General features: G+C 36.5%; 1 protein-coding gene across 1 annotated transcript; it reads right to left on the bottom strand.

The window, feature by feature from the left end:
* Window positions 1-585: 585 nt before the first annotated feature.
* rab22a (RAB22A, member RAS oncogene family) lies at window positions 586-12,561 on the bottom strand. Its single transcript, XM_030133681.1, has 7 exons — window positions 12,428-12,561; window positions 11,170-11,249; window positions 10,691-10,772; window positions 6,880-6,951; window positions 6,676-6,782; window positions 5,136-5,245; window positions 586-3,516 (listed from the first exon to the last, which is right to left on the bottom strand). The coding sequence occupies exons 1-7, from the start codon at window positions 12,461-12,463 to the stop codon at window positions 3,419-3,421; spliced, it is 585 nt and encodes a 194-aa protein (XP_029989541.1). The 5' UTR covers window positions 12,464-12,561; the 3' UTR covers window positions 586-3,418.
* Window positions 12,562-12,719: the final 158 nt, after the last annotated feature.

Genomic DNA, 12,719 nt, shown 5'->3' with positions numbered 1-12,719 from the left:
TACAACACATATATTTTCTGGATTGAAAAGTAGATAGAAGATATACATTACTGGAACTATTGTGTTAAGATAAATGAATACCATAAAACAGATTAATTTGTTTTATTTTCAGCGGGATCCTTAATTGATCAAGATATCTCACTTTCCCATTAACTGTAAAGCATCGAATATGTTTCATAAAGGTGTGTGACTTTTAAAGTTCAACATGGAAAGTCAGACTAAACTACTGAATAACTTACAGTAGAAATTGGGTCAAGTGTGAAGCTAGTGTTGTATGTGAAGTAACTGAGACTAGTCTGCAGTCTTAGCACTATAAGTGAAGTGAAAAGCCCTCTGCCTATGCCAAATATGTATCTCAAGTGTCAACTTTATATATATATATAGCTATGCAATTGACTGCAGGTTGTACTACACAACTGATCACTAACAACACTATGTGTATTCTAAAGGAACCACGTAATGCACACATCGGTCTTATAGTGTAATTTAAGGGAAGCTTTACACACACACGCACAGTCAACATCATGTTTTTTATTTTGTCAATCTTTTATTAGTAAACAAATTGACAAGTCCCTTTTTACACATTGGAAACACACTGCAACACGTGTTTTCAAGCATTTGTTACAATCAATATGAAACATAATAAAAAGCTAAATATGGTTAACTATAGTGCTGTTGATAATGGTATTACTGCAAAATCTAAGTCTATTTGTGGTCACACAAATGGATTAGAATATAGTAACTGATTTGTGTGCAAACTGATGGTGTATAGATATTTACACTGAAAAATATACATAATATAGATTAATCACATTCCCAGGGCCAGCCCAAGACTGTTTGTAATTTTCAATGCAAATCTGGCAAACCATTTCTACTTCTGCCTTACATTTCCAAATATGGGAAAACATGTCATTATCATCAAGCCTCAACATTTTTAAGCAATTAGGTGATTAGGAATTTAACTTATACATAAACAATAAAAAAAAAAAAAAAGGTAATTATGCGAGGTGTAATAAACTGACTGACATTATTTGGCACCGTGTTCTTCACAGTAATAAGAACTGAGCAAACAGTCAAGACCTAAATAACAGCAAGGGTCATTAAAAATATTTCATGTGTGATTTCACACAGATAATGGCAGACAGGAGAGAGTGTTAGTACTGTGGGCTAGTTAATACAAACAATCAGTCAAAGTGCAGCTTTTAAGGTACCAGAGCGATTCCCTTTTAACAGAATTGCTTTAGCTATAGTATATATTATTGTAGGTGAAGCTAGCATCCTGATGTAGTGCAGGCCTCATAGGGAAGTTAATCAAAAGCTAATCACAACTTTAGGTTTTGACCCTGAATGGCACTGTCATTTGACATCAATGAGCTGACATGCCATCAAATCAGCATAAAATGAGGTCCATAGAAAACTGTTACGATCATCTGTGTTAGGATTGTATATCCAGAATATGTGAATATGCAGTAACGCTCAATAATCCTTGGATTAGGTCACATTTTAACTTTGTCATCAACTATTGCACTGTACTGACAAATCCTGAAATATAGGTAGCACATCTCTTTACAGCTACATTTAAGATGCTTCAAGGCATATAAAGTCATCTGCGCTGACAGAAAAGTGCAGAAATTATATGATTTGTGATGTGCAAATACAGTCTAACTTAACATATATCTTTTTTTTTTTTTTTGGCAAATTTGAAAAGAGGTTTGAAGCCAAAGAGTTGGAGATGAGCATGAAATTCCACAGAGTAAAGTGTGGGGAATCATGAGTCAAGGCCAATATAAGAGGCAAATAAATTGATTGTATCGCATAAAACATGATGATAGGGTAGCTAAAAGCCAAAGATCCTGTGTTTCACTTGTTTGAAATAAAATAAAGGCTGGCCTGACAGTGGGGGTCTAGAGTTTATAGGAATGAAGCAGAACAAAAATGAAACAAAGGAAAACTGGAGAGCAGATCATGGAACAAAACACATCCAGTAGTGTAGAGCAGAATGGAGACTAAAGGTTCATTAAGGGGTCAACGTGTCAACACAATGCCACATCTGATTCTGTGTCTGTAGCCCTCTGCTAACGGTGGGTTTAAGTTCTTCAAGTTTCCTCCGAATGAGGTCTAGTTTCCACATCTCATTGTTTTCATCATAGGCCAGACAGTAAAACAACATTGGGTGAGCAAGCCAGTGCTGATTGTGTTAAAAAAAGGAAAGTTGAAAAAATGTTTATGGGACAAGTAAAGAGTTGGCAACCTCTCACAAAAATCACCACCCCCTGTAAAAGTGTTGTAAAGTAGCAGCAAAATAGATTAAAGACAGACAGGCTCGCCAGCAAACACTTAAAATGAGATTAGAGGAAAAAAAGCAAATGTAATTTTGTGAAACAACTGGCAAGGTGGCTTTCATATACAGGATTCTGTTAATACTTTTAAAGCAATTACAAGTGGAAATGTGGAACATGTGTGAGAAGCTGGAACTGTGATGAAACTTGAAGTTACAAGCAAATTCAGCATTTTCAGTCCTGATTAAAGCATCATACAGATGTGGACTGTCAGGTTCCTCTCATCACAGAGATGAGATATTACGACGATTTATCATCCTCTGAGGCTACAGACAATCAGAATTCCTTTGCAAGCCAAAGACAGATGAAAACAAAGTCAAAGTCATGACTCATACAAAATAAAGGAGGCTTTTTCTACTCTGCATTTTATACTGTGCGACTCTATTTTACTTTAAAACACCCATTTACTCAAAAATCTTAATGAAAATAGTAATTGCATAAGAAGATTGTAAATTTAGTGTGTACAATCCTCTTCAAGTGTAGAACATCTTTCCAAATATACTTCCAAGGAGCAAACACTGAGATGAGACAGTTGTATAAACAATGACTAAGATGATCTGTTTAATCAACATCTGCATCTGTGCACATTAACTGTGGAAGCATTTCCTTCAAGAAACTGAAAAATGTTTAGTTATCTTAAAAAAAAAAACGAAATAACTTAACTACTACTGTATCAAAATATTTGTGAAGATTTAACCCATTATTTTATGGGTGAAATATCATAAACATGTACAAATTTACAAGTAAAAATTATTTGAATTCAAGAATTTGTGACTGAAAGTGGCCTGAGATAGGGCTGTTATACACCGAACACAGGCTACATATATATGTTTGTGTGGGGGTCGAACATATTAACACTTTTAGGCAAGCACTTCCTTCAATGCTCAGAAACGCATGTCTCTTGCCAGCAATTTCAGACAATGCATATTGACTTTCTGTTATTGAGTACTATTTTGCACCCAGCGTTCAGTGGCGGCAGGCTGACTGAAGGCGTGGGCTAACTGTAAGTTCAAGCAGGTGAGGGAGGGGGGTTAAGTAAGGTCAGGTCACAGGTTACATGAAGTCAGGGACCGGCATCATCAGCAGCACGTCCTCCGAGACTCTGACGCCTGCCGTCCCAGTTTGAAGCCTTTCCCTGAAGTTCCTCCAGCTGCATCTGCGACAGGGATGCGCTTACCTGTGAGAAGGAAAGCACATATTTACACTGACATCCAGCCAACAGGTCATAGTTTTTATTGTCGTCATCATGTCTGTCTGTCCGTCTGTGACACAGCTTGTAAACACTCTAACTCTGGGAAAAAGAAAAAAAAAACAAAACTGCTGGAACCTTAACATTTTTTACCATACATGCATCATGTATAGAGCTTGGACAAGTTCTGAAATGAGTGACCTTGACCTATTTTGCAACCTACTTTTCCAAGGTGTAATGTCTGAAAACACCATAACTCATATTCAAAAGGATCCTTCTGCATTTGTACAGGAGGGGGCACTCCACTGCGTGCGACCCAGCAGATTCAGGCAAAATTCATGAAATTCAACTGTCGCTTCATTCCAAGCTCTAACCACATATTTGCCTGATTTTCAGGTTGAGGAGGTCTTGCTATGCCGTGATTTAAAGGCTAATTTAATACTGACAGTCTGGAGCAGGTCAAAGCTGATAACCAATGAGTGTAAGATTTACAAGGATTCAGGAGCATAGCATAATTGCATTAATAGAATATAAGCTTGACATTGTCTTATTAGCATAGTATGGCATGAATTGTTATGCCTTACCAAAGAATGAGCTGTCTATATCTACAGAGGAAGGAGTCCATCATGTGACCACCCCTTATGTCTATAGTAGCTCAGGACACACTTCCTCCTCTTTTTTTCTGGTTTATAGTGGGTGGCTTTCAGTGATCAAATGTTAAAACCTGCAGGGCTTGATATTTTCTTTTAGTGTCAGTGGGTCAAATTCCATAATTACCTTTGTCATATTGTAACTCAAGTAGTTTGAGAAGACCCACAACTTTTGCATCTACTCTGTGTTTTCAGGGTTTAGAAAATCCACCCTGTGATGTAGATTTAGGCCAATCACAAATGTTTTCAAATAGGCTGGGGGTTAAATACGTCAACCCCTACCTGTGATCAGACTCTGTAAGAAGCAACCTGGATGTAATTCTAAAGCTCTACTCAACACAAACTTCGAAAAGGGGCTTCACCTTCCCACAATGAAGGACTTGCACTGATTTACAGACATGGTTAAGTCAAAGTAACACATTACATCAATATGTTTGTAAATCTGACTACTCACAGTAATTAATCAATAAATATGGAACTGGAATTCTCCCTACCCTGGTTAGAAAGCCCAATATTAACAATCAGCCAGTGTCAGAGCCAAATCAAGTAATTAATCTGTCTCTATTCCTAAATAGAAAGTACACTCTAGCAACTTGAAACTTAATAAACTACCACCAACCCGTGTCTCTGTCTAAATAAATGTTTAAAAATAAAGTTTTGAGATACCATAATCAAGGATATAAGGCTAAAATCTGTCTTTCAAAATGAACTTTTAAGAAGTCACAGTCTTTTGCTCTTCTCACATTCGCTGATTTATGTAATAAAACCGCTTATTAATTGTAACACAGAACTATTTTCCACCTCTAAAACAACATGTTCTAAATTTGGCGTGCTTGCTTTTAAAACCATTGCAAAAAAGGCTGTTGTGTTGCTTAATTTCTAAAAGCATTACACAGCTTTGTAATAGGAACCTGGGGATCTGTAGACCAGTGGGTCCAAATCCTTGAAAACACTCACTTATCTCTATAAACACCTCGTTGATGTTAATGGCATTCTTGGCGCTGGTTTCTACAAAGATGGCATGGATGGAATCAGCATAGTCCTTGGCATCCTTCTCTAGAACTTCCCTGTTAAAACAAGAGGTCTGTCAAAATTATTATGAAATCGTGTGTGATCTGATAACGACCACAAGTATGTTTGCAGTTATAAATGTAGGGATTAGACCACCTGTTGTTAATATCAGAGAGATTTAAAATAGTTTCACCTTAGAAAAAAACAAACCAGTCCCATAACTGAAAAGATGAGCAAAGATCAAGCCAGGTGGTCCTTTTAAACTGAATACTGATCAGTGAAGCCTGCTGTGTTTTTCACAAAGCAGAAGATATGTAAGCTCTATAATAATATTCACTTACAAGGGCTTTCTATTGAAAATGTAATTTAAATCAGGAATCTATAGCAAACATCTCAATTCATGCTGCCTCTGAGGAGGCATGATTATAAAATTGAGCAGCGTTGTTCATTAAAATTACGTTTCTCTTTTGTGGTGCAATATACCAGGGTTTCCTGTGGTTTGCATTAGATGGAGATGGTATCTGGGTTATAGCATTTTCCATATATTTGTGGAAGACTTAGGTGTGTGGGTGTGGCAGTCCTTTTGTAGGAAAATGTTATATTTTTCAATAAGATATATAGATACTGTATATCATATGTATATCATTATACAGTGTTTGTGGAAAAATAAAAAATGGAAAAGCATCCAAAACATCAAAAAAAACTTAAAAACAATATTTGCTGATGTGCAGTGATGACAAACTGTAATCATTAAATCTGGGAAAAGTCATTTTAGTTTTGATGCTCCTCACACACTTGGCTTAAGTTTTACCCAAAATGGTTTGGATGTTTCACCTCAGCCTTATAAAAAGGAAAGAAACCCTGCAAAAACAAAACGGTCAATGATAAATTATTATGATATTGTATATACACATGCTTCTTCTGCAACCTTAAAGCCTTCTCTTAGCATTTGTTAATCACACTGTGCCAGGCATCATCACAGATTTTCCACAATCCACTGTACACTATATGAAAAGGTGAAATAGTGATCTTCAAGAAAGGAGAGCAATATATGTTCATCTGTGAGGCTGTCCTGGAAAATCTGTCTTGTAACATATACCCTGTGGTTACAATTAAAAGATAATACTTACAATGTCAGGTCACAGAACATTTATACATTAATCACACCTCCTGAATTTGAAAATCCTTCGTTAAAATACTATGCTGTATAGAAATGGAATGAGCTCCAAAAATAATTACACTACATTCTCATATTTCATTTGAACATTTTAAAGGCTAAATTATGCATGTGCAATCACACTTGCAAATGTTTTTCTTAAATAGGTAAATGGATAATTTCATCTGGTTGTCTTGTCTGTATTTATTTTTGCACACAAGTCTATTGAAAACAAAATCCTGATTGGAATGAACCTACTTGTTTAAATAAGGGAATAAATTAATGTAAACACACATAAAAGACAGGTATAATTCCAATATTCACGCTCACCTGGCGTCTGACAGGTCACATTTGTTGCCAGCAATAGCTACAACAATATTTGGAGGGCCGTGTTGACGCAGCTCCTTCACCCAATTCTTCAGTGTTTGGAAGGACTCCTGATGTTACAGGTGAGCAACATGTAAGAAATGTGTTATATCAGCATGCATTCATTACAAATAATAAAACTCATGAAGTGTAGAAAATAAGCAATACCTCTTTAGTAATGTCGTAAACAATGATGGCTGCTGCTGAACCTCTGTAATACATAGGTGCCAGAGCTCTGAACTATGGGGGAAAAATACAGAATTAAAAAGAGTATTAAAAGAGATAATGATAAGTAATGCCCTGCAGTACATCAAAACAAAACAGATATCCACTGAATATAGCTTGCAAGTCTAAAGCCTTTAACTACATTATTATCTCTGCCCTAGACAAAGTTTATATGATGTAATGGTATCATTAACTCTGCATCACCCAAGAAAACATGAAATTGAACATAATAAGAATAAATACCAAGGGTTTACAAGATTTTATTCAGAGACAATCCACTCTGACTCATCTTTGAAGTCTTTTGACCCAGATTTTCTTCCAAATTCTACTATTGCAAATGAAAATGGTAATAAAAAAATGTCTACAGTATAATTGTGCTATTATATACTTTCACAGGCGGTAGAACAACAAACAGTGGCTAGGTTTTTCACAGACGATAGCGAATCGATTATACAGGCGCAGACCATAGTGGTTACATCACTCAGTGTTTCATATGACTTAATAACTCTAACTGTAACAAACAGTGTGTAAAAATAAACAGAAAAGACAGCAAGTGCCATTTTATACAGCCCAGTGTTCTGAGCCCATAAGCCAAAGGGTCTTTTTTTTTTTTTTAAATAGAAGTATGGCGAATCTTTCCACCAAGACCTCACACATGTGGTAGCCATCAGGAGAAAGATGAGCAGAATGTGTCAAAAGCTGTTAGCGTTTTGATATTTATGGCAGACTATACATTTGATCTTAACCCAATACATCACAAAGCTCCACATAATCAAAACAACATGTGCAAATTTCAAAATCCATAGCTGGGAGGCTGGCAGTTCATATTTTACACAGGTTTTGTAATGTTTCTGGTAAAATACTTTCCAAAGCAAAGTGAAACCTGGCTTCAACAATTAGTGATTTTTTTTCACCCATGTGAAGGGAATGTTGAGGCTAAACCCTTGTAAATATCAGTTTCTCTGCAGTCTTTGAGAAAACTTCAACAAAGCAACAAACGGATTATTTCAGCCATAATAACAAAAGGTTAATGATTTGTTTATTCCCTCAGACTGTTTACATTATATTATAGCTGAAACAAACAACTAGCTCTTGATCTCGACGCCAGTGTTTCAGGAGATTCCTACACCTCCACAAAATGCACTAGTCTGAGGCTTCTTGTACGAGATATTAACAGATGTGTAAACCCATGTGTCATGCATTAACTAATGATATTTATTTTAAAAGAAACACGTCTCAAAAAGACCTTCACTTGGAATAACCCTGCTTTCCTGCCAACTCTATTTTCCTTTACAGTATGATGGAATAAACTATCCATCTTAGAGTGACACTGTTACCTCAGAAAAGCACACATTCCACATAATTATAGTTGTTACTGGCCCCAAGTTCACTAAAGGGAATCCAACTTGGGATATTTGGCAAAGACTCTGGGAAGAGTACTGTCTGTTTCATTGGCTAGTGTTGGGCTTTACAACCGCCAGTCCTGTGTGGTCTATCTCAGTCTTAACCCAGAGAGCAATCACAGTGAAGCCAGATGTCTGGCCACACAGCAGTCTGGAGGAAAGCCCCAGTGATGCCCAATGAGTGCTGATTAATTGCTGAAACCACAAGTTGGGTACTTAATAAAAAGAACCATCATATTCCAGTAGGATGTAAGGTTACTCTTGCTTGTTTTCAGTCAGAGAGGGAAACCTAGATGGGCTGTTGACAGCTGGGCTCAGCTGTACTCGGAGGGCCTCATCCAGTCTAAAGATATGGATTGGGTATTGTGGAAATCACAAAGCTTTTCCATCTGCCCTTGTCTCCCACTCCCATGTGCATTGGCTCTGTGTTCCCTTTTCTCAACTCAAAAGAGTTTGATAGGCCAAAGTGCCACAGAGGTTAGAAATCAGGCATGAAAGGGTTCAAAATACAACAGCAGTTTCATATGGAAACACACCCGGATGCAAAAACCTACTGAAGGAATGTTGCTACTTTTTTTCTCTCCCTCACAAATGTGAATGAACTGGGGGGTACGAGAAACCAGATTGGACTGAAAAAGATAGTGAGGAGGAAGAGAAAATGTAAATGAGCAAAAGAGTAATACAGATAGTGACTGTTAAAAAGAAACAAATTCGAAGAGATCTCACCAAGGAGCAATCACAAAGGAAAAAAGGGGACATTCTGGCTTGGAGTGGCAGTGAGTCTCAGATAAGAACCAGTAGTGGCACACGCCACTGGGCTGAGGCAGCTTGGGTTTCATCCTCTCATCTTATCTTAAACTGGGCTGCATTTATGTCCCCTCAAGGCCACGAAGAAGCCGAGCCCCGAGGGGAGGAGGATAAAAGACAAGCGGCATCTTATCTCACCTCTCTGGAGAGGACAGGAGCAGGGATAAACCAGGAGATTGTGCATGAGGAAAGGAGAAGGGCATGTCCAGAAAATAGGAAGTGATGTGTAAAGCTAAAGCAGAGAAATGTGGGAAGCAGAGTGAGGCTCAGTTGAGTCAAAAGAGAAAGTAGTTCCTAAATGTCACCATCTAGGGCTTAGTGTTGTTTGAGTGCTTTTTAACATACTACATAATATAACATATACATAAGTCCTAAAACTGTGATCAATTCTGATCCTTTAACCATGAGGGTAATTACATATTCAGTCTAATGACTGGTTTTTGTTAGTTTTTCACTTTGGATTTACTGTTAGACTCTTAGGAGTGCACAAGAATGTTTCTTTTTTTCTTTTTTTTTTTTCTTTTTTTAAAGGAACTGACTAGTTAAAATTTAACATAGTTTAATTTGCATCCTGTTTTAGCTTTAGTTTTAATGTTTTGTGACAAAAGCATTTATTTATGTAGAATTAAAAAATTGCATGGTGTCAAATACCATTTACAAATTCGCTGTTTATTAAAGGCCCCATATTGTGCAAACCCATTTTATTCCTGTACATTGTGACAATTTTTAAAAGAACAAAACTGGTTTTACCTGTAATTTTACTTCGTTTTAGTTCATACCACTTCTAAATTTCACGTCTGAAAACTCTCCTTTTTTATTTCAATTGTTTTTGTTAACTATAATAACCTGGTTATCCCTAATAATTTATTAGGATGCGATTCATTTTAAATGAACGCAGGAGTGTACTTTACATAAAAAATCCCCACTATGACACAATATTTTGCACCAGTAAGAGGTGTATGAAACATAAAATAACCTAAGGATGGACAATGACTCTCATTTACCTCTAAAATGCCCAAATGCTACAAGGAAGAAGGAATGAATGCCATTAGTGAGAAACATAGGAGAGGTGGGACCGAGAGTAAAGGTGAAGAAAGGTTCAAATCGTGGCTACCTGATGTTCCCACCAAAAATAATTCACTATACCACGTTCAACTCTCCTAAAACAAGACCAGTGGAAGAAGTAGGTTACTGGTTGGGGAACAAACTCCACCTATATTAAGGTAAATGTTGCCCCCTATCAGAGATAATGAATAACTGCACTATTCACTTTCCCCTAGACTGGTTCAAGGAGAAGTACATACATGAAGCCCTCTACATGCTTTTATGACCACATAGGCCTAATGAATAGATGTTCTGAATAGAGTCTGTGTTCTGATAGATGACAATATTAAAACTGTATATTGAAACACAAAGGGAAAAAAAGGGACTCAGGCTTAAAGTGGCAGTGAGTCACAAATAAGAACCAGTAGCGGCACAATTGTAGGGTTGTAAAAAAACGACATCACATTTGAATCTTATACCAAAAGTATAACATTACTAACCCGCTCCTGTCCTGCTGTGTCCCAAATCAAGAACTTGTGCAGCTCATTCTGATATTGTACTGTCTTGGTCATGAAGGATGCCCTTGTGAAGAGAAAAGACTTTATGATATAACATGTCAAATGGCAGTAATATCACACAGTTTTAGTCAGCACAAATTTAGTTTCTCTTAAAAAAACTTGTGTGCCTAAAAACCATCAAAAACTATTTTGAATGCTTGTCATGAGTTAATACAGCCCAAAGTAGTAATGTCTAAAAACGGTTTGTTAGAGGTTTATTGTTATGTATTTCACCAATAACAATATAAACCAGAGTAAAGAATGTTAATCTTTTAATTTGAGGAACAGTTAGAACTGTATATCTCTTGTTTTTTTACCTGAAAAGTGAGGGATTAATCTAGAGACTGAATGCAAGAGTAGAACTGCTAATGTTGCACAAAATGCACATGGAAGGACTAAAGTGAAAGAGAGCACAAACATACCCAATTGTGGGGTTGATATTTGGGTCAAAACTGTCCTCTACAAATCTCCAAACAATACTTGACTTTCCAACGCCAGTATCCTGCAGAGATAAAATTAAGAAAATGCTTATTAAACACAGTCGAACAATTAGTACAAGTATAATCACCTGAAAATCTAATTCTCCTGCTGCATGCCTGGATATTATTGTATTATTCTGTGGCATCTTCCTTTTTCCTGTTCTTCTTGTAACTTATTGGAAGTGGTAACATTTCAACATTCTTCATCATTTTAAAAAAAACTGTAGAGATGATGTAGTGGATGAAATGGTGGGACATTGGTAGATAATTTTGGATTACATAAGAAATAGGTGACAAATTAGGAAAATAAAGGAAACACCAGTATAGCACTGGGCCACCATGCATCTCCAGATGTAATTTGGCTTTGATTTCATCTCTGAGATCTCCAAGAGGAAGAAGTATGAACACAATTCTAACTAAAGATATTCCCTCATTTGGTGTTTCCATGATAGAGGGGTAGAGCACATCACTCCAAATTTTTCAAAAACATTTAGTGGTGTTCAACATGGTAAAGAAGAAGAGCTGTTAAATACCAACTAGAACTCGAACAATAAAAAAAATCACCTTGAAAGTCATAATTTCAACGTGAATGACAATGTCTGCATCTCAAAAATACAAGAACAATATGTGATGAAACTGATCACATTGCAAACAACATGTTGTGATTTTGGCTGGAATCTGCACGAAACAAACATCAGCATTCACATCTGGAGAATTTAATTTGAAGGCTGAGGCACCTCTCGCATCACAATGCTTCATTTGTAACAGTATGTTATGACACATTTTAGCTTTATCAAAAACCTCCAGGTCAGGTGGTGTATTTCTCTTAGCCACACTGTGATTTCAATAATATTTCAAATAAGTGCCCAACTAATAGTTTTTACCATCATTTTATTTGAAAGTAAAGTAAGTACATTTCTCTATTTTAATTTATCAGTAAAAGATTGAAAGCAGGAGATCACACCATTCTGAAAGAGAAAATTATAGCTTTTGTGTTATGCTATGCTAGCTATTTTAAAAATAGTGACAGAAAACCCAATCAATGCTATTCACAAATATAATACTTTACACATGACCATAATATATATGAACAGAATTTCTTGCTAATGATTAAACCTGATGGAGAAGTAGCCTCTATGAGTATAACAGTGTAATGTGGACTAGACAAACGTGTTATAGATAAAAACAGATACTGACTTACCCCCAGGAGACAAACTTTTAACTCTCTCAGTGACATATCGATCTCCACTCTTTCAAAATTAGTTAGTGATGAAGACCATTGACAGTTTTTCCCTTGTCTACCTCTTATTTGGAATATTCTTCAGGTGGTCGGTGTTTACAAGCAACTTTACTTCATTGTGGCCAAAAGCGACAGCATTCACATCTCAGGTTAATTTAGAATTCTTACTATGAGCGTTAAAACCTCCGGCCGTCCGTGGTATTTGCCATACTGTGGATATTGTAAACAGCTAACTAGCTAACAGTGAAGCCAC

The sequence above is a fragment of the Sphaeramia orbicularis genome, chromosome 5 (genome assembly GCF_902148855.1).
Source record: "Sphaeramia orbicularis chromosome 5, fSphaOr1.1, whole genome shotgun sequence".
Lineage (NCBI taxonomy): Eukaryota > Metazoa > Chordata > Actinopteri > Kurtiformes > Apogonidae > Sphaeramia > Sphaeramia orbicularis.
Note: the sequence above shows the minus strand (reverse complement) of the source record. Positions and strands in the feature narration are given on the sequence as shown.

Bases quoted from the DNA above. Each gene is read 5' to 3' on its own strand.
- rab22a (XM_030133681.1), bottom strand. From the start codon at position 12,463: ATGTCACTGAGAGAGTTAAAAGTTTGTCTCCTGGGG. The intron at 10,773-11,169 runs GTATGTTTGTGC...TCTCTTCACAAG, and splicing joins AATATCAACCCCACAATTGG to GGCATCCTTCATGACCAAGA. The intron at 6,952-10,690 runs GTTAGTAATGTT...TTTCCCCCATAG, and splicing joins ACACAGCAGGACAGGAGCGG to TTCAGAGCTCTGGCACCTAT.